General features: G+C 35.2%; 1 protein-coding gene across 1 annotated transcript in view; it reads left to right on the top strand.

Moving 5' to 3' along the window:
* The window catches only part of LOC149075682 (B-cell receptor CD22-like), a 105,084-nt gene that overhangs the window by 37,539 nt on the left and 41,031 nt on the right, over positions 1-26,514 (top strand). The window contains exon 2 of the mRNA XM_089243170.1: positions 20,861-21,190. Coding sequence (XP_089099296.1) covers positions 20,861-21,190 — 330 coding nt within the window. The remainder of the gene's footprint in view (positions 1-20,860; positions 21,191-26,514) is intronic.

Genomic DNA, 26,514 nt, shown 5'->3' on the forward strand with positions numbered 1-26,514 from the left:
GAAATTACTTTTTACTCTTGTTTTTCATTTGCGCGTGATTGAGCATGTGTTTTTAAGAATCTAGATTCATACATAGAAATCTCTGGTGATTCCACACCATTTGCCAACATTTTACTAAATCGTTGATCCTAGAGGTATAATTGGGTTGCTGTATTTTTGATATAGTTTAGATATGTATTCGACATCCCTATTTTTATGGGCATCTTTTTTCAGCCATTTTGTCTATTGAGGCCTTTGTATTTGTATTGGTACTTCCAATTACAAAACGCATCCAAATAACGTTTAAACCTCGGATAAGTCATTCGTATTGCAAAGGGTTATATAGTTATTGAAATAAAAGAAAATAACTTTTCATATGGACAAACACTATCCTCAAAAGCCCAATTAGAACGTTGTTGTTCTGTCTTTTCCGAGGCCAGCAAAAAATTCTATGTTCCTGAATGCAATATTAGCTGGGGCGTTTGAATTCGAAAATCGAAGAAAAGTTGAGAAAGAACAATAAAAACGAGGGAAAGAAGCATTGTTTGTTACTTTACGCTGTTCTTTGCAAACTTTTGCCGGTATTTTTTTTTTTTTTTTTGAATTCACATATCAGCGAATATTGCATTTAGAAGTATGAGAAATGGCTTTGTTGGCCTCAGGAGAGACAAGCCAACAACTTTATAATTGAGTTTCTGTGCAAAGGGTGTCCATTTAAAAAGTTGGTCTTTGTTTTTTAACCGTTCAATGGGCAGCGCAGTATATATCCGGCTGGCCTGATCAATTGCTTTCCCCTACTTTCTTAGTGCAAATCTGCCACCCATGCAGTTGACGAGCTCCTCCTCCAATATTCAGAAGATATAATGTATAAGAATGATGTTCAGAAGATATGCCATTGTAGGACCTTCTATACAGTTACACAATACAGAAAACACGCGATAACAATGCTATTATCCCTTGCATTGTAACAGCTATTCTGGAGGAGCAAACGTGCAAAGCATCCCCCCTTGCAATGCGAATGACTTATTTGGGGTCCACGCGTTATTTGGATACTTTTTTCTAATTGGAAGCCTGCTTCTCTAGGATCAACAGTTCGATTGTAAAATGCCTAAAGGGGAACAATGGAACCACTCTGTATAAATAGTGTAATACAAATGTTGTTCTGAAACGAAACGTAAAATCAGAAATACTAATGTGTATTAGACAGTTTCGATTATTAAAGGATGTATACCAATATTTCGTCAAAATGTTGACCTACACTTGACCAAGCAGTGGAAACATTACACTTAAATATGATCAAACTCGTATAAATGTAGCCCAAGCTGAAAATAATGCTTATGTTGAAATGTGACAGTTTAATATTTAATTGTAACGCAATATAAACAATAATCATGCACTGTCTGTGTCGCATTTCACGTGTTATGTTCATTTTGTCGTGATGTAGTGTCATCACGAAATTTAACGGAAGATTTTGTTAAAAATTGTGTCATCAAAAAAATCGACGTCTTGATAATTATTTTGGGGGAAACAACACCTTTTTTTAATGTCAAATGCTTTATTTTACACTGAATATACATGCTATACTCATGTATTACATGTATTACATGCTATACTCATGACCCGCGGCTCATTATGTGGCCTCCGAGTTATGTGATGTGGCCCGCGATCTTACATCTAATTTAAAAAAAAAAGAACCAATGCCGCAATTTCAGATCAGTTAAGGGAATCCGCGGTACATTTACAGACCATCCGGATGATCCCGTAGTACCTTTCCAGAGTACCTTAGAGACCCGTGGAACATTTACAGATCATTTAAGTGATCCACGGTGATGTTACTCGTGAAAGAAGTGGCCCACAGTACATTTAGAAATAACTTAAATGCCCGCGCTGCAATTAAAGATAACTAAAGTGCCCCGCGACACAGATCCAGATCACTCAAGCTGCCCGTGGTACAGTTCTACATCATTCAATTTACCAGTGGCACAGTTCCAGATCAGTCAAGTGACCCATGGCATATTTATACATCACTGGAGTGGTCCATGGTACTGTTCTAGCGCATTTAAGCAGCCCGTGGTGCAGTTACTCATCACTCAAGTAACCCGCCGCATGTTTACACAATTCTTAAGGCACCCGCAGCATATTTGCCGATCATCCGAGTGACTACTTGTCACATTTCCAAACTACTTAAGTGAGTCTGAAATGATCGGTGCATTTGCACCGATGTGCAACTGCACTCACTCAAGTGTCCCGCGGTGTACTTAAATATAACTTGAGTGGCCCGCGATACAGTACCAGATCAGTCAAGTGACCCGCAGTTATAGATCACTGGAGTGACACAAGACACCGTTTCAGCGCATTTAATCAGCCCTTGGTGCAGTTCAACATCACTCAAGTAACCTGCAGCACAGTTTGAGATCATTGGAGTGGTCCGCGGCACAATTCAAGAGAACTTATGCAGCCTGCGGCTCATTTTCACATCACTGAGGGGGTGCCCAACGTCCCCGCCCCCCGTATTTCCGCCCATGACTCCTATTCCTAACCATTCACGGTTACTTAAAATGGCCATAAAGATTTCTAAATTTATTTTTATTGCTTATCAATAATTTACTTGAATACTAATAACTTTTTAAAACTTATATGAATGAGTTTTTAAATTTTTTTTCCAGGCACACAAAAAGCCTAACTATTTAATTATCATTAACAATAAATATTTTTAAACTATCATTTCATTCGTTCGCTGTAAATAACTGTAGAATTCCAGCAGAATCTCAATGTCGTAGGGATTGGAATCAGACATTAGTACAGTTAAAATGACATGTAAATTGGGGGGGGGGATCGGCTTATTTGATGCAGAATATGATAATTTAAACATCTAATAATTGATTATGACATCGGATACATATTCACGTATATTTAAGAGCATTTAGAGTATAAATAGATATGAGTATTTTGGTTGAAATGGTATTGATGAAATTCGAAAGAAATGTTATCTGTTGCGTTCATTTATTTTTCTTCCGAAAAAAAAATCAATATTTGTTATTATTTGAAATTATTGGTGCGGATGCCACGTGTATAGCATCGGTATAGGGAATGTCTTATAAATGGTTTAAGAGATAATGCAATAAATTCCTAAGAAAATATCATAAGGAGTTAAGTAACACAAACACGTTGATAGAAAGGAAAACATCGTTGGTTCGCTATAATATTATTTTATCTTCGTTTACCCGAGTAAATTCGGCTTCAGTCCAGCAGCTTAAATGTGTCATATCCAATTTTATCTATCGTCAGCGTGAACCATACAATTCGATAGGACCATTAAAAGAAGCAAAGTCATTGGTAATGGTATATAATTTGCTCGATAAAATTGTAAGTTCCATGTTTTATCTCTCAGACATGAGACATGATCATTTCAATGATCTTTCCATCCATCCGTCTGACAAGTATTTCAATAATATATTCGGTTGGATATGAAATGAATGCGATTCGCTATTATAAACGTGCTACAATCTTTCGATTAAAGCAATGTTTAACCCTTTTCAGACACGAGCATTCACTTTCTGGGATTTTAAAACTTATTTTGAATTTTTTATTCTAAAAAAAATGCATTAAATACATAAATGCCAAGAAATCTTGATTTTCTCGAAATTCCGTTTTTTTTTTGTGAATAAATGTAACTGACTTCGGTGATTTTTTTCCAAAACAAGATGATGCAGGGTGTGTATATTAATTTTCACATACAGCTTTCATTCAAAATTTTATCACCAAAATTTGTTTTATAGATCACACTGTTCTCGGAAGCACGTCCTCCTGAAAGTCATCCTAAAAGCCCGCTAAAAGTTCAAACTTTAGTGCTGAACTCTGATGAAATACACCACCACATTTCAAACGCAAAATCTACACAGTTCTCTTCTGTCAGGGTTTTTTCTCCCCCAGGTCAAAAAAAAAAAAAAAAATCCCACACATTTGCAACTCCAGTATCTGGAAGGGTTAAATGCACTGTTGGGCTGAACTAAGCAATAGCGATAATTCCAATGAATGAAATGAAGTGAGTGTAATAATAATGCTGCAATGGAAAATAGGCTGCTGAGTACCTTGACATACTGAATATTCATACTTTATCAAATACTTCTTTTTATTTTCTTTGGAGACGTTGACATATTCCACGTTGTAACGAAAACATATGTATATTTTAAACTGCGAACAATTCCTTCATATAACACGAGGCATCATGCATTCATCAATTCAGTCGATAACTAACAAGAGACAAAAAATAATTTATAAAAATGGAATTTTTATGACTTCCAAATTAGAAAAATCGACCAATGAAATTTGCATCTATCTTCAGTAACCCGAATGAATTTCTTCTTCGTAACATTTGAATAAATATTCCTCAAATATCTATTTGGAATTTTTGATTTTTTTTTTCACAACTTTTCACGTGCTGAAATATTAAGTCTGAATAAGGGGGGGGGGGATATTAATGAAAATGAATTAAGTAAGTAAACGATAGAGAAACAAACCAACAATGAACAGTCAAAGAATAGCCTCCACTGATCAACAAGTTATGAATTGTTGACCCAGCTACATCTTATAGATGTCGATTTTGGCGAGAAATAGCTGTATTTAACAAATGAAAAAAAATTAGAACAGAAAGTGAAAATATAGAAAAATCTACGTGAAAAAAAATTTTAGCACATCAGTCAAGACCAAAAGAGAATATTAGAAAAACTCAACAGGTTTCAAAACTTCAACCTATTTTTCAAAAATGAGTTTAAAAAATATTTCATTAGATTGCAAATAAAATAGTAAAAATTTCGTGTCAATCGGTTAATTCCTTTTCTCAAAATTAAAGAAAGAATCAATGAACTATAGTGTAAATGGATACAAGAAAAAACCCTTTAAACGTAGTTTTCTCAAACTGCAGTTTATGAGTTCATCCGTATGATTAGAAAAGAATTTAAAAAAACAAAAAAACTATTGCACACCAAAACTCTGCAATTTTGCAGAAATGTTCATTCGATAAGTGTTAGTAAAATGTGAACCTAGAACTTGGATATCTGACTATTCGTTCAAATTTTATGAATTATTTAAGTTTGAAAAAGAATATAAATTTCGAAAAATCGGAAAAAATTCAACATTTTCACACACATAACAAGTGCTGAATAAACATTTCTGCAAAATTTTACCGTGGCAAATAGGAGTGGAATTTTGCACTTTTTTTTTAAATTTACATATTTTAGAACAAAATTCTAAACCGTGCTGATGAGTGTTTTAGCGTAACCTGAACTTTTTGTCAATTGGTTGATTTTCTACTACTTTTTAAAATGTGTCAAGAAATGTTCACTCACCTTGTACTACTAGCATAAACGATCTTTGGAGAATACAGAAGACAGGACTATCCAGCCTAATGTGATGGAAGGGCTGGCCGGAACAGAAAAGCCGGATAGGCCAGAGTTCTATAAGTGCTCACTTCCTACCTCCATCCATACCAGAAAAACCCCACTTTTTATACCAAAAAATCCATTCCTGTTCATATTTTTTTACTTCAAAGTACAGGGGAGTACATAATAAATGTTTTTAATGTACTGAACTGTACGTTTTAAAAATTTATTTCAGAGTAAATGGTCCAAGAATAAAAATACTGGACACATTTTATGATAAATTCTATTATGGCTAACTTGATTGCTGGAAACATAAAATCATGTACACTGCACAGTAAGAACACATACACTGTTAAAATAATCAAAACATTAACACAAAACTTGAACTTAGTGTTACAAAAGTTATTTGAAATTATTACACTGTCAATTTATAAATGATTAATTACTCGAATGACAAAGTCCTTACGCAAAATGTAGGCCTAAAGGAGGAAAAGAGTCAAAACACACTTTAAGATAAATTTTATGTTCCCTAACATATAATTAGAGGAAACATAAAATCATGTACACTATATCGTATGAAAACATACACTTTTAAAATAAGCAAAACATTAACGCCAAACGTAGGCTTAATTCCCACAAAAATTGTTTTAGCTTATTTCATTGATAACGATTACACAAATTCGTTATAATTGAATGCCCTAGAAAATAGATTATTCATCATTTAATTACGGGAATTATAATTACATTTTGACTAGGCCGGATATTACGGAAGCCGGCTAGCCGCGAGCCAGATAGTCGAGAATATACCGTACTTTTTATATATTTATCCACAAAAATTAAGTAAAATGTCACTTCATTTCCAGCTTATGCAGAAAATAATTATACTTTGACATATTTATTTATGTATAATCAAATAATCAATGCCAAAACAACAGTTCCTCTTTGAAGAACGTACAAACACCCTATCTGGAATTGGATATTCCTAGCATTTACTCCAGAAATCAACCGGAAAAGAGAGGGGGGGGGGGATATCTAATCAGTGCTTTAGATACTTCGTACATTGAACCGTTTAATTTGCCTTCCGAAAAAGTAATAAACTTCTCCCACTTTTCCTCTCTTCGGGAGGACAAAATGCGAGAAATCTTTCCGACAACAACGTCACACACAAAGTGACGTTTTCAACCTTAGTTTGCTTTTTTTTTTATCTCTTTCTCTCTTTCATTTCCTTCGACGATTTGACGCAACGAAACAGAAAACACTTCAAAAGACGTCCGAAACTCTTTTGAGAGAATCATTTTCAATTCCACGTGAAAAGAGAGACAGTTTCGCTCTGGTATCATGTTTGAAGTACTTGACGCTCCCGCTTCGAAATGCTTGTCCCTAATTGCATCTCGTTCCATCATTAATTAAACGTTTAGGAATGCCGAAGACAGAAAAGGGAGAAGCAACGAGAGAGAGAGAGAGAGAGAGGAAATCATTATTTACAAGTAAATTAAGCTTGTCTGTCGGTTCATTTGGAAATTCGTTGGCTGCGGGGAGAGGGGGGACCTCCGCTTTCATGTCAACCGAATTCCACGGAAATCTGTCAACCAACCCAATGATGGCTCAATGTGCGTCTTGTTTTCCTGTCTGTTGCTAAGAAGAAAGTTATTTGCAAGAGAATTCACAAACAAGTTGAAAAAAAGTGGAAAGCAGGTAAACGAACATGATACATGCATATTAAAACTCGAGGCAAAAGCAGTTGGAATCAATACACGAACATGTATTCTAATTAGTTTTGCTGGAAACTTTCTTTGATTTTTCTTCTTCTTCTTCTTTCTTGACATTATTCTTAAAGTTTATTTCCTAATTTCACTATTTCTATCGTGAATCGCTTCGTTTACGTGAGATAAATATACAGTCCAGCTCGGTTATAACGCCACCGACGATTCCATGAAATTTTGTCGTAACGAGGCGAGCGTTTTCAAGACATATATGATATGGGAATTATCATAAGATGCTATCAAATACGATACATGAAGTTGTTGTTTTGCCATGATTTGAATGACCATATTTTATCGACAACAATACGGGTGATTACGATAATAAATACGTCCCATGTAATAATATCGCTAATTGACGCACGGTATTGCCAGTTATTGCTTATGAAATGGAATTTGAATGAATATGGATATTTCCTCTGTTATAACGATTCCTCAGCTATCACATAAATATTTGGGGACCCAGACTGATTTCTGTAGAGAACAATGGATATGAACTGTGAACCTTGTAACGGCAATAAAAACGTTCATCTATGTCTGATATAACGATACATTTGCCCTGTGATAGAAAAATGATACAAAATAACGACGAAAAATGTACAGTTATATTAGACATAGACGACGTTTTCTCTATTGGAATCAGCCGGGGTCTCCAAATATTTAGGTGATAGCTGAGGTATCGTTATAACCGAGTAAATGCTTATATATATTCGAATTTAATTTCACATAAGTTTTGCAATACGAAATCCTACACATAATATGTGTTTGCTCGTTTGACACCAATCAGTGCCCGGACAGGTAATTACGGTGTTTAGATTCCCTCGTGTACCGGAAGAATTGGCCAGCAGTGATTAGTTGCTACGAGTACCCAAGATATCAAGACGTCATGAGGGACAGGATTTTGGCGAAACTGAGTTCTGTGAAATAACCCGCTGGTGGGTCAATTCTACGTTGGCGCTGCTTGGAAGCACGTATAAATAGAAAAATGCGCATAAATCGCGTATGTATGTATAACTATTCATTGAAAAGCTATTTCTTTTTTTTTCCCTTCAAACCGAGCACAACTCCGGTCTATCACATGTAGTGTTGCGTTTGATTTTTCAGTGCTGCCATCTATATTTCAGAATTGAAGTAAGTGATGTGTTATGATTGAATTACATTTGTACTGTTTGTAGGTTTGTTGCTCTCTGTGGTGAGACTTTTCATTGGAAACCTACTGCCACCTACCTTTCATATTTGTAAGTAGCAAATGATTGAAAAAAAAAACAAATGCATATATTTTTCTGTTGTAGATCTGAATTATCGTCGAATCTAGAGTAAATAAATGAAGCAAATGATCACATCACAACCGTCTAAACTAAGAATAACGCCAAAATAAACTAAACTCCTTGCCAGTTTCGTATGATAACCATTAAGTATCAACTGGGAGAATGTCGAATATGCCCTGACACATCGTCATTCATCACAGTCTCTACGGACATGCACAGTCTCGGGACATGATCTCCCCCCCCCCCCCATATTACATATATTTCCAGTACGACGTACACTTCGCTTATTCTGGCATTCTTCTCAAGCATCTCTTTGACATCCATGGAAACACATACGCACGTATCGACATACTTTGATCTATAATACGAATGTATCATCACTTGGCTGTTTACTCGGGTATCAATTTGTACTAACGACGGATACTGGAAATGGTCCTCGCATCCTCATCCCATGTCCACTATTGAAAAAAAAAAAAGGAAAATAACGAAACCCCAGGAAATATCACATCGTCGTCAACGTCTATTTTTGGTTGGACACATTTCCGTTCGTCGATTTCCCAATTAAGCTCGTACTTTTGCTACGAGAAATGGCGCAGTCTCAGAAGAGAGAGCTCCCATTTCTCTCTCTCTATATATATATATATTTTCCCTGGTATTTTATTTTATTCCTTATGCCTTTTCTTCGCTGTCAATACTTTTTCCTTTGAGAAATAATCGATTTCCTATTTCTGTTTTCTAGAGATATAACCTTGGATGGAAAAAAAGAACCAAAAAATGTACGTAATAGGAAAACAGGAGATACAATCTCTTATACATCAATCGATTTTTTAATTGGAACTCCGATTATCAAATATGGTTTTCTTTTCTACCTTGAAATTTTCCGATTTTTACGATAAAATATTTTTGGCTCTTTGAGAAACTCTGAAAATCACGGGATATTTTGTTTCGAGGCACGTTTTACTTGTGTTTAAAAATAAAGTGGGTTTATGAAGCGGGGAGGAAAAGTTATTATACAAGTTTCATAGAGAATAAATATCTATTCTGGTTATAGTTGGAAAAAGAAAGAGGAATACATTATATTTCAAGTGTGATGAATGATGACAAATTTATACATGCGAAGAGAAGAGAAAAAAAAAACTTATCATGTACAGGAAATGTCGACGCGCACGCAATTTCCAACAGAAATCATTCACGATGCCTCTACTTCACGCCCACTCTAACTACAATGTTGTTCTTTTTCTCGCAATTGTCAGTGAAATAAATGGTAGCGGGCATCATTTTTATAATGAATTACAGCTCATGAATTTAACCTTCTTCCGAAAAAAAAAGCTTGAATTCCATTTCTTTCATAGCATTCACATTTCTATTCACCATTTGTCGTGGCGCTTACCTTTATAAAAACATAATTTCGGACGTTTCGGTGCCTGTGATCATTTTCGTAGGAAATAATAATAATACAAAACCATTTCCATAATCTGGTGATTAATTATTTACTTTTTAAAAAAATCAAAGATCTCTTGCTTATACGGGAAACTGATTGTATGAAGAGATATTGATGTTTATAGGAAAGGAAAATTCTTCACTGCCCTCACGGGGTACCCCGGTCTCTCGTAGGTCGAACGAACACTCTACCACTAACCTATGAAACCAGATAGAACATTTCATTTGATCATTTTTCTCGCACTACGGTCATTTTCTGCACACGAGGGCTAATTAGACCGGGTCCTACAATTTATTGCCTATTCCGAACGGCAGGATTGTTTTTATACTCATCAAGAGGTTGGTGCGTTAACCCCTCGATGGGGGGACTCCCTGCGGTAGCAATCTTTTTCTGCGGTCATGTCGCCGTTTAGGTTGTACCCCTGTGTCAGGAAAGTTTTCTGACAAGGAAGAACCGGGTATCGAACTCACGACACCTCCAAACATCCTTTGGTACTATGAGGCGAGTATCTTATCGACCTGGGCTACCGCGCGCCCCTAGAACATTTCCTCCTTGGAACGTATATACATGTTGTCTACTATTATCGTTGTCCAATGGCTATTTCCTGAACCGTTTGTTTTAGAGACAACTTTCAATGAGGAAAATTGTTACTGATGATGTTGCTGATCATCTTGAAAATGCCGTTAAAAATTAAATATACATATAAATTAATAGACAAGTCACAAAATTTAAATTTTTATACGGTCTCTGGGTCGTATCAGTCACATCTGGAAATAAACAAAAAATAATAATTTTTTTTACGACCAACACTGACCGTGTTTAATTATTAAGCATTGAATTTCGTGCATTTTTGGCGCTTTATCGCATCTAGTGAAGCATCATTTCGGCCAAGCTTAAGACTTGTATATAAAAAAAATTGCATCTAATAAAACGATACAGTTTTATTTAGGTTTCATTTGATGACACATTAGGAGTTGTAAGGGATCAATGAAACAATATCTGAACTCACAATAATCGATTTAAAAGGATGCTAAACGCATGTGGGCATATGGTGTTGCAAACATAACTTTTAATGATTGCTATTTAATGAAAGCAGTTACAGCGTCCATACTATACGAACATAACATTTTAGAAAGGAGGATAACAATTCAAAAAATGCACATACAAAACCACGAAAATGTTTTCCCCCAAATATTACTTATTATAGGACTCAAGGACTATAATGATTTCATTTTCGTAATTTTTCAGTTAGAGATTTAAAAGAAAACAATCAATTTAAACTGAATGACTTTTAAGATGATATGAGATAACATTTGAAATATTTTTCTATTTTAAAATAATTAAAAGTAATCTCTTAGAATTGGAAGTATATTTCTTATACAATCGATTGCTTTGTCCGAAACAAAGTTTAGAAATTGACTACTCGATAAGATTAGAATGGGTACCCTGTAAATACCTTCTAAACGAATTAGTACGAGTTCAAAAATTGTTTCATGTACCTTAACAGCTCCTTTATGTGATTAAATTAAATCTGAAGGAAGATGTATCTCATTAGAGATATCAATGTTTGTACGGCGCTTTAAACTTGGCTAAAATAATCCGAAAAAATGCCAAAAACGCACGAAATTCAATGCTTCATAACTCGGTCAGTGCTGATCATAAAATTGAAACTATATTCTTATTTCACATGTTGAAGCATGTGCAATATTTTTCCAACTGTGACTGATAAGACTCGGAGAACCGTATAAAAATTTAATTTTTGTAATTTTATTATTAATTTTTTTTTCACTTGAACGACATTTAAGATAATGGGCGACATTATTTGAAACGTCTCTGACATCATTTGAGACCACTTTCTATTTGAAAGTAGTATCAAAAACCAACGTTTAAGAAGATTGCCATTAGGCAACAATAAGAGTGGACACCCCGTATATGCTGAATGGTTCCGTGCGATGAACGGCGGTAACATTCCCCTAATATGAAGACAAACATGAGTTTTCCTTCCCTGAACATCAATGTCTTTTCATAGAAAACATTTTCCGAGTATACGGAACTTGTATTATAGAGTGGCAGAACGTCTTTTTGTGATCTTTCCTACATAGTCTTAATATCGTATTCTGTTGAATTATCCGGCGTATCAGGAAACAGCGAGGGAGATCCGCATGTCAGAAATACAAATATTTTATGAAATGCTGCGAAATTGAATAAAAATTCTTTATTTTTATGATGTGAGTTAAAAAAAACCTTAAAAACACGTTGTCGGTTTTAAAGCTTTTTCTCAAGAGAGTCCAATTTTCGGACTGAAAGTTTATGGCTTTTACAACGTTTCCTGAATCTCGATTATTTTTTGCCAAGTCGAGCAAATAATAAACTAATATTCATACAAAAAATTCCACCTATTTTTGTGGAGTAATTCATTATTCGAATATACATTGATTAGTGATGCAAATAGATTCGCGTATTTACCGTTCATTTAATTGTTCATCTGTACGTATGAGCAACTTCCGAAAATTGAATCGAAGACAGAAAAACAAAAGAGAGTTTATCAAAAGTCCGGTTCAGTTAATTCACATTAAATAGTTGGAGCGAAATCATCAAAATTTTAGGTTTTATGAAACATTGAACGTTTCCATGCTCAAGCAAAAATTGAAGAATTGTTCTGCAAAACATTACGTTGTAATACACACAATCATTAATCTGCGAACGCGCACGAAAAATTTGTAGACTCCAATATCTATATATCGTATTATGTTGACAATAATTAACTTAGGGCAGTAATTAAATACTCTATTTAATACTTAATTGTTTACCACTGTGAAATAATGTTATTCTGATTCACATATTTATCAAGAACTTGATACCAATTGATATTGGTCTTATTAGACTTCGCTTTTCTCTTCCTGTCGGAAATAAGTTTCGAAGACCCTAAACCATAACTTTTTTTGTCCCATCACTCCCTTTTTCAGATGTCCCATCGCCCCCCCCCCAACGCAATCTAACCCATAGGATCCTACGTTATAGCCGTAGCTTCAACCACCCCCCTGGAACATTCCATCGCCCCCCCCGGGAGGCGTTTATGCCCAAGTTGGGAATCAGTGCTCTAAACTGAGAACCTGATGCTCGCGAGCACAGTGCATTTAACAGTGTATTGAAACCTCGATATAACGATACTCTGTGGACGAAAAAAATGTCGTTGTAGACGATTTATCATTACATCGAGAGGCAACATTGTGTCACGTGCTGCCAAATTTATGCACCTTTCGTAAATTTGCGTTGTTAGTGAACCGTTAAAATATGCAGTGGAAAGTATTACATCAACGCGAAAAACGGGGATTTGATGAGTTGATTAATAAAATTCATTTACAAGATATACGGAAGACTGGATGTTGTGAAGATATTTATTATTTCAGATGTTTATTTTTTAAGGAAGGAAAAAACTCATCTCTGCCTCCACCGGGAGTCGAACCCGGGTCCCTCGATTGCCGGACGAGTGCTCTGACCAGCCCTCTGGTGGTGGCTCGTCGTCAATGAGCTATTAGCTGATCGGTTTCACCGTCCATTGCACGGTTCCGTTCGGCATATATACGCTCTAGCGAAGGAAAATCTCTATCTCCTCTGTAGCTTAGTGGTCAGAGCACTCGTCCGGCAATCGAGGGACCCGGGTTCGACTCCCGGTGGAGGCAGAGATGAGTTTTTTCCTTCCTTCCTTAAAAAATAAACATCTGAAATAATATATATCTTCACAACATCCAGTCTTCCGTATATCTTGTATTAACAAGTGGAGAGCGACATTCATGTCATAAAATTCATTTAGATGCATTTACCTTGTAAAGAAGTTTATCCCCATGCTCTTATGTGAATTACCCAACAGAAATTGACCATATCAACAATTCCATCAATACTTTCGGTGATATCGTGATGCAAAACAACGATGTTATAAGATTCCTCCTGGAAGAACGCTAACAATTTACGAAGTCAAAATTAAATTCAAAACGATTTTGAGCGAAATATAAAAAAAAAAATATGTTTGTAGAGTTGTTTCAAACTATCATTTTTTAATATTGTTGTATAGGGACTTAAAGCAGTAGAGTATATTGTTGTATCGAGAGGAGTTCAACATTATAGGCGTGCAATAATGTCAAGCAAGATTTGATAAAAAAAAACCATTGTAGAGAGAGATTTTTACCGTTCTATCAAGTAACGTTGTAACGAGGTTTCACTGTATTTGATGACAGAAGAAACTTTCTATATGACATTACTTCATGTACAGCAAAGTCATTTGATATTTCCACTATATTTCACAATAATTAAAAATAACTTATGCAAAAGTAATTTTCACAATTCATTTATGTCATTTAGCTTCGAAATTCGAAGATCTACGTAAGCTCGGACAATCGGAGTTCTACTGTAGCGTGAATATACAAATACAAATACAACGCCACAACAGGCAAAATGCCCAACGTGGTGACTGAGAAAAAGATGCCCATAAAAATATGGATGTCATATATTTCAAAAATACATCAACCCAATTAAAAATGCAATTAACACAAATTATAAACATATATACACGTGATAAAATATTATATAATGTCCATAAGAATACTTATGATTGTCTTATTCTAAGAATGGATAGCTTCTCGATTTACCCCTACATGTTTATCGTATTTCTTTTTAAACGTGTCAATTGTGTTACAACTTACTACCTCCGGGGGTAAGCCATTCCATTTATTAACAACCCTATTAAAGAAAAATTCCCTGCGACACCATAACCTTGCATTGTCCCTCACCAATCGATACTGGTGTCCCCTTGTAAAAGCAGTCGATTGGCGGTGTACTAAAAGTTCATGGTCCATCCTATCACCTTCTGATAATACAGAAATAAATTTATATGAAACAAAATCCCATGCATTTCTAGCATAGACCAGTAAACCGTAATGCGAACAGCATATTTAGAACATTACGGGTGGATTGATGTACAAATATCCTTATTTTAACCTAAAATACTAATAATAATAATAATTGGGATGAAAGAAACTTGGTGAAATTCTGAGGCTACATTTGATGACAGGGTAGGAAAGAAAAAAAAGAAAGAACGAGAGCAGCTTTAAACGTCAGACACACCCTTCTTTCATTACCGGTTTCGAACTCAAATCCAATTTCAATAATGCAACCGCTTCAGTTGAGTATAATGATGATTAGCACATATAATGCCCCGGTATTATACTGTAATGCGGCAAGCGGAGCCATAATTACATGCCAGTTGAGATTAATGTCTTAGCTTTTGTAAAGACGATTACGAGTCGAGGAACCGATCCCCGGGATAAAAGCTTTTAAATTATCTTCTCTATTCTTTTCTTTCTTTATTTACATTTTTTTTTCACGGCATCCCAGCTGCCTGTGACAACGGGTATTCATACCCACCATAAAAGACACAATGATATCCAAATTTGGAATTTTAAGACACTACTCATTGTAATATCTTCACATTAACAGAGATATTCAAAACCGGAGGCTTAAGATTACGGTTGTGTGGGATTTTAATGGTTCTTTATTTCGTGGTTCTATGTCTTTACGTGTCACTTTCCCCCCTTGAAAATATGGTAATGGACTTGTTGATTTTTTTTTTCATAGTTTAAATTAGTTAGTTAATTGTTCTTGATATGCTTATACAGTACACCACAAACTCCTCCCTAAAAAAATTTTAGAATGTGTGAAGTTTGCCATATAATAAATTGTATTTAAAAAATACATGCTTGTAAATGTTTTGTTTCATCTTTCTGTTTCCTGTTGAAGCCATATTATCAAGAATAAAGTTATTATATCATTAAGAGCGTTGGTGCACGATCTTGTCTTCCTTTGATTTTCCCATTGGAGAATTCTCCTTCTTTTAAGGAACATTTAAAATTTCTATATTCTATTTAGGTACTCATTTATTCCCTCAAGTTCTATGGATCTTTTTATCCAATTTGACAAGTGCATTTAGGATTTTCATTGGTTGTTATTTTTCCCTCGAATTTTGTCTTCAATAACATGAATTTTTTTCCCAGAAATTACGGAAATTTATCCTTTATTCTGTGCCATGAAATTTCTTTAACCCTTTTTTGATGACGGACGTAATTTTGCGTCCAACGGCCGGTGGAATAAATTCACACAAGTTCTCTATGTTTTCTTTACTCTGTCTTCAACATCGCGAAGCTTTGTAGTAACCCTATCGCATCGGATCCTTTGCATCCTTTCCCTAATTCCTTCCTAAACTCCTGTTAAGGGTTTTTTTTTTTCCCACACATAATGCATCTTTCTACTGTGTTATGCAGACAAAGTATTTTTCCCTTCCCCTTTCTCCTTTTTCGAAGGCGTGGTCAGGTTAGGACAAGTTCCCGGATTTATCGCTGATTCGTTCAATAGATATAATAAAATTTTGTTGCCACAAGCTTGCACGTGAAGAGGTTAAATCATTTTAATATGAAATTATCTTGTTCTAGTGTTGGAAGACACATAAAGTTTCAAGGCATTTGAACAAATGGTGTTCGGTGTTAAAAAAATGTTCTTGTCTAATAAAAAAACTGAAATATATATAATGCCTGCCAGCAGTTCATGTTTGAAATTTTAATAATATGAGTTTCAAAATTTAATTTTAAATAAGATAGAGTCAATGAAATCTAAACCTTTTGCTTCATTTCATGAACCGAACAATTTAATTTATTTCGAATCAATTTTTATCGAACTACATTGATGCCATGGCGCAAGCGGCTTTTAAATTTTTTTTTTGAAAATTTACAAAAAAAATTAAATATCCATGTAAAAGTTTATACCAGCATAGGATAGCACATACAATCAAGAAGATGCGCAAAAAATTTGAAATAAATCGATACTTAAATAGCATTTTTAACGATTATTAGAGCATAGTTTTCACCATGTTAAAAGGTATGAGACCCCTTAAGACCCCGGTGTATTGTGGTCAGCGGACACAAAGTAACCGAAAACCGGGTAAACTCTAGGGAAAATGTCTAGCGAATCAGAGACGCATTTCAGTCGAACATCAACGAGACGGCCCCCAAACGTAATGTTTGTTGTGGTCTTTTACACGACGCTGTAATTGACACTTATGATGAGAAATCGAGGAATTGACATGTGCAACATTTCCTGTGTCTTTAAACTTCTGCATCCATGCATAAATTGACATACATCAGGCGAAATTTTCTTTGCGCGGTTTTCGGTTATCTAGTTTCCATGCACACTGCGCTTTCTCCAGCGTGGTCGCCATTTTAGTTTCTTATTACAGCTGGCGATCGACTAGCACGGTCTACCTCAGGCAATTGATACTAAAAAACTGTTAGACGTCTTCATTCTTTTGTCGCAAACTGCATTTCATTTCACCTTTTCGTATTTTTATTATTAATTTTCAGAATAATAAAGATATTTCCCGGACACCCTATGCATTCAGATAAGGAAAAAGATATGATGCAGAAAAGTTGGAACGAAAATAAGTACGACTGAAAGTTTTGGACGAACGTTTCGGATGCAGAAGAGATTGAAGAAAGATTCAAGTCCGATAAATCTTGCCCTTGAGCCCTCTATCAACAAAAAATTGAATTTATATTTTTTTCTGTGTCGAAAAAATTCATCTTCGTTAATGTATGTACACAGACACACATAATTTTTGTAAAAGTTTCACAAATTGTGAAAAAATAAAATTTGAAATTTCTCAATTCAATCATCGAAATGTACAACATAATATATTTTCATTGAAGCATTCATAATATTTATTTTGCCTCATTGAAGCAAAAAGTAATGCAACGTTTCTATACGAACATGCATTATATAAAATGGATTTTTCCCTTTTAGTGTTTTCTTATCTTATTCATTATCTTATCTATTCCCTTTTCTTATCTATTCTCATTATTATTTAATAGGATTGTGTTCATATTATCAGTGATTCGAATCATGTTCTCTTGATTTTTCTGCTATCGTGTATGGACGTTTGGAATCTCTAAATAAAATAAGTGATCAGTAAATAAATGGTACAACCAGTTCACGAAACTACTTTTCTTACATTAAAATATTTGAATAATTGCATCTCAGATATATATTTTAATTTGTTTACCTGAAGTAAACATATTCAAGTGCTAGTATATGACAAAATATTGTGCAATAAGGAAAAAAGAAATATCGTTTTCCATTAATTTTTCATTTATTAAGTGTTTTAATTTTTAATTATCATCTTTTAAATATTTAAATCTTATTTTCTCGTGGCGTCTATTTTGGAAGTGTTCCAATTATCAAATATCAAGTCGATAATACTGGACAACGTCTTATTAACGACGCCTTATTTGTGCAAATGGCGACGTCTGTATTACCGCCAAACCCAAACGTTGTTCCTTTTCTGCTATTTATGAAGATTAGACATCGCTTAGAACAAAAAAAAAAACTAGTTTTGTCGCTCCAAGATGAAGGGCGATGCGTGTGTCCGGTTATATGGGGGCTTTATCTAATACAAATGTCCGAATTTACGACTGGTGCTTTTCCAACCATTTTATACAGTTCGAGTCCAATTTTTCTCAATATGCAGATATTGGGGCGTGCATTGATGTATATCACCTTATAGTATGCTGAGAGATACACAATGATTAATTATTTTGAATCACCGTACCACCCCTGAGCAGTATAGTTCAGCCGAATAGAAACGACTGAGACTTCATTCCTCTGAAATTTCTAGTGCAATGTAACAGAATGTTTTTCGACCACTATTTCTTTGGTATTTGTCCTGTAACACAGTCTCGGAAATATTATGTGTATTTCAAAACTTCTAGAAAGAATTTATTTACCGAAAGCTTTTGAGTAATATTGAATCGGGCTGTTCCAGAGCTGGGTTTGGACACGTGTGTTTGGGAAGATAAATGGGGGAAAGAGAAAAAAAAAAACACACACACACTATTTCTATAGCATCCTAAGTACTTAATGCGCCTATATCCTTCCGTATGCCATCCATATCAAGATCTGTAATACGGAAAAATGTGACCTACCCACGCTAGAAAAATGCCGCACGTATTCTCTGTGAAGATGAAGAATTCCTATATACACAGTAATTCACTATAAACATGGTGTCCTGTAAGTGTTAATGCGGCCTTTATCTCATGAACTATCCGTCGTAGAGATATAGTTTCAATTTGAAAAAAAAGGCTCAATATACATTCAAAAACCTCCCTGTACCAGTTTTAAGACTGGAAATACAGTGTGTAACGGAATGAAAACTTTAAATTTTCATACGATCCTCCTGTCCTCTAAATTAGAATTAGAAAGTGATTCCTCTGACTCTCCAGGTCCAAAAAATAATTCCAAGATATTTCCAATAAATTTTAAGTGCAATATTCGCTGGAACAGTCCGATTCAATATTACTCAAAAGCTTTCGGTAAATAAATTCTTTCTAGATATTCGAATTCGAAAACCGGAGGAAAGTTGGGAAAGGACAACATGAATGAGGGAAAAGAGCGTTTTCCCCGTTAGTGTGTGTTTTCGCAGTTATCTCAGAAAATTTAGCACTTAGGAAACATGTTATATTTTCTGATGACCTCAGGAGATACGGATGCAACAACGTCCACTACATATCTTCTGCTGGAGCCACATGAAAACCAGACACGCCTCCAAGTTAATATTCCTGGGGAACTTCTAACGTATAGGAGGCGCGGGGCCACATCAAAGCATTGACGTTTGATACTTTTGTGGACTCCTTTGGACGAGCTCGTCACGATAATTCGTTTTGCGAGGGCGACAATATATAGCACCTCCACTCAAGGAGTAAACAAGAAAGTGAAATAATCTTTCAATAGTTCACTCTCAGTTGTGCAACCGGCGACCCCGGACGCCATTTTGACGCTACGTTGACTTTTAGAAAAGTTACTGTGGAAAAGAAACTCTTAGGTTTCTCCTTGTTTTCCCTAAAAATATTGACGTAGTACAGGCGTTCTGCACTATTTCTCTGACTGAATATATGTGTTACGATAAATGAGATAAATCGGTTATTTTGTATAATTGTCAATAGTCGTGGGAGATTGATTATTATTATTTTTTACTTTTGCCTGAGATCATGCATAATACTCAAGCATTTTTGATAAATTTCATGATTAATAAAACAAATTGTCACTTTTACTGTTAGTTATGCATAACTAACACTGAACAAAATCATCACTTTTTCCGATGATTATACGTAATGACTGAGCTAGCTTGGTAAATATTTACAAATATAGTCTAATTCCGTTTTACCGAATAGCCGTTATAGCGAAATTCTCATTTTAACGAACGCTTTTCTAATACTCCAAATAAGTTTACATAGGTAAAATGATGAGACCTGCAATTCCTTTATAACGAAGTGGTTTCTCCGGTCTCTTGGAGTTCGTTATAACGGGATTCGACTGTACTAGAACTCCAAGAGACCGGAGAAATCGACTTCATCCTACCGAGATCCGATTGCAGAATTTGTCAAATATGAGTTTTTGGGGTGGATGTTCGTAAAAAAAATCGTTATATCAGAGTTCATTATATCCGGTTAAGACTGAATCACAAGCAGCGTAATTTAAGTAACAAATCTTATTACGACAAGGGATACGAAATGACGATTATGCATAATAACTGCCAAATGTGATGAATTTAGTACGATTTATCATGTTCACCAACGATGCTTGAGTACTATGCATAATCGCCGGTAAACGTGATAATTTTTTTAAGCATTTACCGAATTTACCAACGAAGCCTGAGTATTAAGCCTAATGTAACCAGATTCAGTACATTTATTGTAACATAGTAGATTGCGATCCTGGTTTCTATAACAATTATGCTATCACCCCTTCTAATTTTGGTGGTAGAGTTCACTACCACCCTGTATATTTTACAATGTAATCAACGAATTACGCATCACTTATAATTTTGGTTACTTGATTAGTCTTTTGTTGTTGAAAATGTTCCATCTCTGCACATGTTTTCCAAGTGCACATAATATCTCGAGAGTTATTTGATCACTTTCTGTTTTCTTGCAGGCAGAGAACATGTCGTTTCTGGTTTCATAGGAGATTCCGCCATATTACCCTGCGAAGTAGATCTTCCGTCCTGTGGCAATGTGTATTTTATAACGTGGACCAAAAATGTATCGAACGAGTGGAAGAGGATATATCTGTACAGCGACGGCGTAGCGAGAGCGATGGGTGACTTCACGGAACCGGAACGAGTGACTTTCTCCTTGAATGACCATTCGGCACATCTAAAACTACACGGACTGTCCGTAAATGACGAAGGAACCTATAAATGTGATGTCACCTACGTCAGGGGGAAGTGTCCATCCTTATCATTCACGAGACTTTTCACGCTGAGTAAGTATCTGACGTGTTTTCAAACAAACAACTCTATTTTAACTTTTAACAATTTCACATATCAGTAGTTTCCATCAATTTGCGTATATATGTCACGGCCGGAGTTCGACGTGCGGCCAGTTCTCGATGTGACTGGCCACTTCACGATTCGGCTGAGAGTTTTCGCCGAAAAAATTTCGATCTTCAGAAATAAGTAGTGATTTTTCATTCTTTGGCCGGCCGATTCACGAAGTGGCTGGAGATCTCTCCTGGCTCAAGTTTGATGTGCTGATGCAAGACGGTCCGGTAGGCCCCAATTTGTTTTTTTTTTCATCGCCAACGAGAGATGCATGGCTATATATAGTAGCTTTATGATTAGCTCCATATGATGAGAAAGAAATTTTAGAGAAAAATTGATTAAATTAATAATGTAGACATAGTTTTTTCTGTCAAATTTTGGAAAAAAAACGATTTGTTCATCGTATTTGCTCATCATGATGATCGTTTATATGATGATATTAGTCCTGGCACGATTCCCACACAGTTTATATGTTCCATTTACAAAGATAAATCTTGTATGACGTTTTTTTCTTCTGTCTGGTCCCTTGAGCATTGATACACGCGAGTATCACTGGATCGTACGTACAGTTATTAATAACATAATAATAAAGTAAACTCTACACTGAAGGGGGGGTCACATACGTCTTATCATGGGGAAAAATTAAAATATCATTAAAAATACTATTCAGCCATTGGTTTATTAGAATATTTTTCACATATTTGTGGTTAAATATTCTGTCCTATGCTGGTATAAAATTTTACTTATCTTTAATACTTATTAATTTTAAAAAATTTTCAAAAACAATCTATTAAAAAATAGCTTGTGCGCATGATAAAATAACATGACATCAATGCAACCATACAATATTAAAATTAAGAAAACGGTTCATTTCATAAAGAAAATTTAAACTTAAAATTTAGATTTTCAAAAATTTTAAAAAAAATGATTTTTTATAAATCAAATATTTATAAATGGATCTGAACTCTTTTTTTTTAGTTCATTTTATGAAAAAAAAAATGAACCGTTTCGTTAATTTTAATTTCTATATTGTATAATTACATTGATGTCATGTCATGTTATCATATGCGCAAGATGTTTTTAATAGATTTTTTTAAAATTTTCAAAAAATATTACTTATTAAAGATATATAAAATTTTATACCAGCATAAGATAGCGTATTTTTTCAAAAATATGTGAAAAAGGTATCTAATAAATCAATGACTAAATAGTATTTTTAATGATGTTTCAACTTTTTCCATCTTAAGAGGTATGTGATCCGTTAAGTTAAATAAAACTATCCGCAAAATGAATATTGAGTGCATGAAGTTTATAATAAAATTATAAATGTTGCTTCATTATACTTTCGTATTTATATATAAGAAGCCGATATCAGCACCAGCTAAGTGATACATACATACATACATACGTTTGTTCTTATACAAATCTACAATTTTAGATCAATCGTCGCCAAATTTTGCATATATACCAAACAGGACAGGGATTGAACCACATGCTACTTCAAAAGTTCGTGAGATTACTACTTTAAAGTTCTACAAATGCCCGAAACGGGCGACAAACGGTCCGGCAACAATGTTGTCTTAGCCCCAACAATTACTTTCGGAATGTTTACTTTGATTGCCGTCGTTCCCTGACAATGCATTTCAGAAATGCATATGCATTTACAATGGTTTTTTACTTCTTTGATGCTGCCAGTATTATGTATAACAGTTTATTCATTCATAATGGTTTTTCAATCCTTCCAGTTATTGAAGAAAACCCGGGAAGTGTCGATTATTTTCGCTGGTATGAAATAAATTCCACTGGATATTTAGCTATGGTTTCGATAAGAAGAATTAGAGTGGTAAATTTCGCGTTTACCCGTATTTCGGAAAACAGAGCATAGAAGCTGAAGTCTCTAAAATCAACAAAAGAAATCACCCAACCCTCATAAAAAATATAAAAAAAATCACAAAATTTAGTATGATCAACACGGGAAAACGTACAAAGAAACAAGCGGAAGAAATCCTTCAACATTATCAAAGTCTTCAATCACTTCAAAGAATAAAGAGATAAAAAAAAAAAAAAAGAACAGCCTTTATTCACAAAAAAAAACAGGAATGGAAAAAAATAAAATCCAAAAAAATGAGATAGTGGAGGAATTTAGAAGAAAAGAAAATAATTTTTTTCTCAAATCCTTGATAAACTGAGAAAGAAATGTTTTTTTTACCAGCCATGCATACTATGAAAAAAAAAGTCCTCTGGTTCCCCCCATTAAGATACATCAAACGAATACGTGCGTTGGAATAAAGTTTTACTTTTTTTCAGAATGGAAAAAAAAATGAAAAAAAATAGAGTCAAAATCTTTTCTACCGTGAATAACCCGAGTTCTCGAGGCAAAAGCGAAGTGCTCAGGTCATTAAAGTGAGTGGTTCTATTCGAAGCTCAACTACATTAATTTTCCGTAGGGTTTGAAAGTAGTGATAACGTTTCCCACTGTGTCATTTCGCGGCCATTTATTACTCAGGTACTCACTGTATATATATACGTTTATACCGAATAGAGGCGAGGGAAGGAAAAAAGTATCTTTTTGCGAAAAATGATTTAAAGTGTTCTGCATTTCCAGTTTCACACAGATGAAGGAAGTGAGTGAATGAGTGGTAAAAGACACACACACACACACACGTGCCATGTACGTCCTATACGCACGCATATACTGCAGTACAGAAGTACTGGCGGTGAGGTAGTAGAGAGAGAAAGATAAGCTGTTATTTTCACGCGTGCGGTTTTGTGAAAACTGTTAGCGATACTTTTCGACCTTATAACAGACGCTTGTCGAACGAACCGAAAGGGGGGAAGCACGTAATTTATCACTTTTCCACGGGAAAATTGTGTGTGTGTGTTGCTCGATATTTTAGCTCTCCATTATTGAAAAGTGCCTTATCAGCGATGTTTTCCAGAGATATCGTTATTTTTTATATATATTTTACGAAATAAACGTGTAGTTTTCTAGACTCCGTTCGCTTGAGTAGCGGAAGCCCATGATGTGAATCGGAAGTTACAGATCGTGTTCTGTGGTGTGGCTGGTGGCAATATTGAGAGAGTACTATTAATAATGTGCTGCGGTACACTACGGGGCTTTTCAAAAACGGATGCGTTGATGAGGATCCGATATTTCGTTGTAAAAGTATGGTTTCGTCATGATCAGAACCGAAACTTTACTGACTCGATTACTGTGTGTGTGATGCCACATAATTATTACCTCCATTTATTTGCATCGATGTCCATTTCAAAAATGTTTAAGTACCTGGAAGATAGCAATGAATGATCTTTTTTAAAAGTAGATTGATGTAAAATTCTCACTTCAGAGAGATCCAGAAATATGTGTGTGGGTCCGCGTCGTTGCGGCCATCAGTGTTTTAGATGGGAAATGACTCCCATTGCTAATGAGATTGATGATTAAAATTGAAGCTTCTGTTGCAATTTAAATACTGGTTGTTGAAAGTTTTTATACTTCAGTGTTTTTGTAATCAATCATTATTTCAGTACATCACTGAAGAGAATTGGATGAGCGAGATTATCATACATTTATCATAAAATAACACGTCGTTTTTTATTGATAAAAGAAGACCGATTGCTCACGATAGTTAGTTCACCCTAAAACAAGATGTATGTAAAATTAAATCTTGAATTATAATTATATATTAACGACTTTTGGATGTGTCATTGAAATCATTTATTCAAGTGCATCAATCACTAGCACAAATACTAATCTATTCTGTTTTTCTTATGCTAAAAGTTTTCAAAATGTAAGTTCAAAAAGCTTTGTTAGATGAAATCCGTTATGGTCAAGTGATCCGATGCCATGGTATAATTGAAGAAAGCAATCTATGAGGAAGCCGGAATGTACAAGTGTCCTTTAGCAAGTGTACAAGTGTCCAAAAGTCAGCATAGGCATTCTGTCACGTATCCAACTTATTTATGAGAAGATAGATACCCTTGATGAGAAGATAGATACCCTTGATGAGAAGATAGATACCCTTGATGAGAAGATAGATACCCTTGATTAGAAGATAGATACCCTTGATGAGAATATACATACCCTTGTTGAAAAGATAGATGCATTTCACGAACTCTACTTGGTCTGCTAAAATGACAAATTGAACAAGCTGTAGCAATTGATTGCATGAAACCACCAAGAATTGAGGATCCAGGATGCTTTCACTTAGTCGCACTCTGTTCTTCAATTACACTTCACTCGCAGTTCGAAAAACAGGTGACAGATAACAGCACTATAACATATTTTCAGAGAAACAAACTTCACGTTAGGTTCACAACACGTACAAACGCACTTAAATTCCAACATGCACCAATTCCTTAGAAGTTCCGCAGAGGAATATGGATGAGGTGCATGCATATGTGGTTTAGTTATAGTAGTATCATTTTGTAGCGTGTCTCGTTTAAGAGCTGTTTTGAAGTGATTGTGTGAGAGGTCGGTGTTATTAAGTACATGAATATTTGAGACCTTCCCCCCCCCTTTTTTTCGGCGCCAAACCATTATATTCAACGACCAATGCACCTCCTCTGCAAAGCTTCCAAGGAATAGGTGCATGTTGCAATGTGCGTGTGTGTACGTGTTGTGAACATGACATGAAGTTGTTTTCTTTGTAATGCTTGTTATAGTGCTGCCATCTGCCATATTTTTTGGACTATGAGTGAAGTGTAATGATTGAGGACTTTTACCGTTGTAAAAGTTGTTTTTTATAGGTCTGTTGCTCTCTGTGGGACAAGCCAAACGCATTCTTTTTTTCCCCTTTCTTTCAAACCGAGCACAACTCCAGTCCGCACAGTGTGAGTGCGTATATAGTGTTGTGTATGACATTCTCTCAGTGCTGCAATCTATATTTCGGAAGTGAAGTGAGTGACGTGTAATGATAGAATGCGCCTGCCATTGTAGGCCTGTTGCGCTCTGTGGGGAGACTTTTAACGGGGATATCGGCTTGCATACGCGTCTCGAAGTTGGAAACCACAGAAAACCAATTTCAGCAGATCACCACTGTGGCAACGGTGGGGGAACCCGGGTACTTACGATAAGAGTCCGTCACTATAATCACTCGACCACCACAGCGGTGGACAAAACATCCTGCACGATGGTCAAACATACCAACAAGTGTTATCGTGTAACGAAATCGCATCACGCGAAAGCATGCTGTGCCACAGCTATATTAATGGCTGTATATAGATGTGTCAAAGTAGCGGACCAATCTAAGTCCCTCACAGCCATAAT

This window comes from Pholcus phalangioides, unplaced genomic scaffold (assembly GCF_987345545.1).
Source record: "Pholcus phalangioides strain wild (caught in Gottingen) unplaced genomic scaffold, Ppha-v1.0 ptg000015l_1, whole genome shotgun sequence".
NCBI classification, from domain to species: domain Eukaryota; kingdom Metazoa; phylum Arthropoda; class Arachnida; order Araneae; family Pholcidae; genus Pholcus; species Pholcus phalangioides.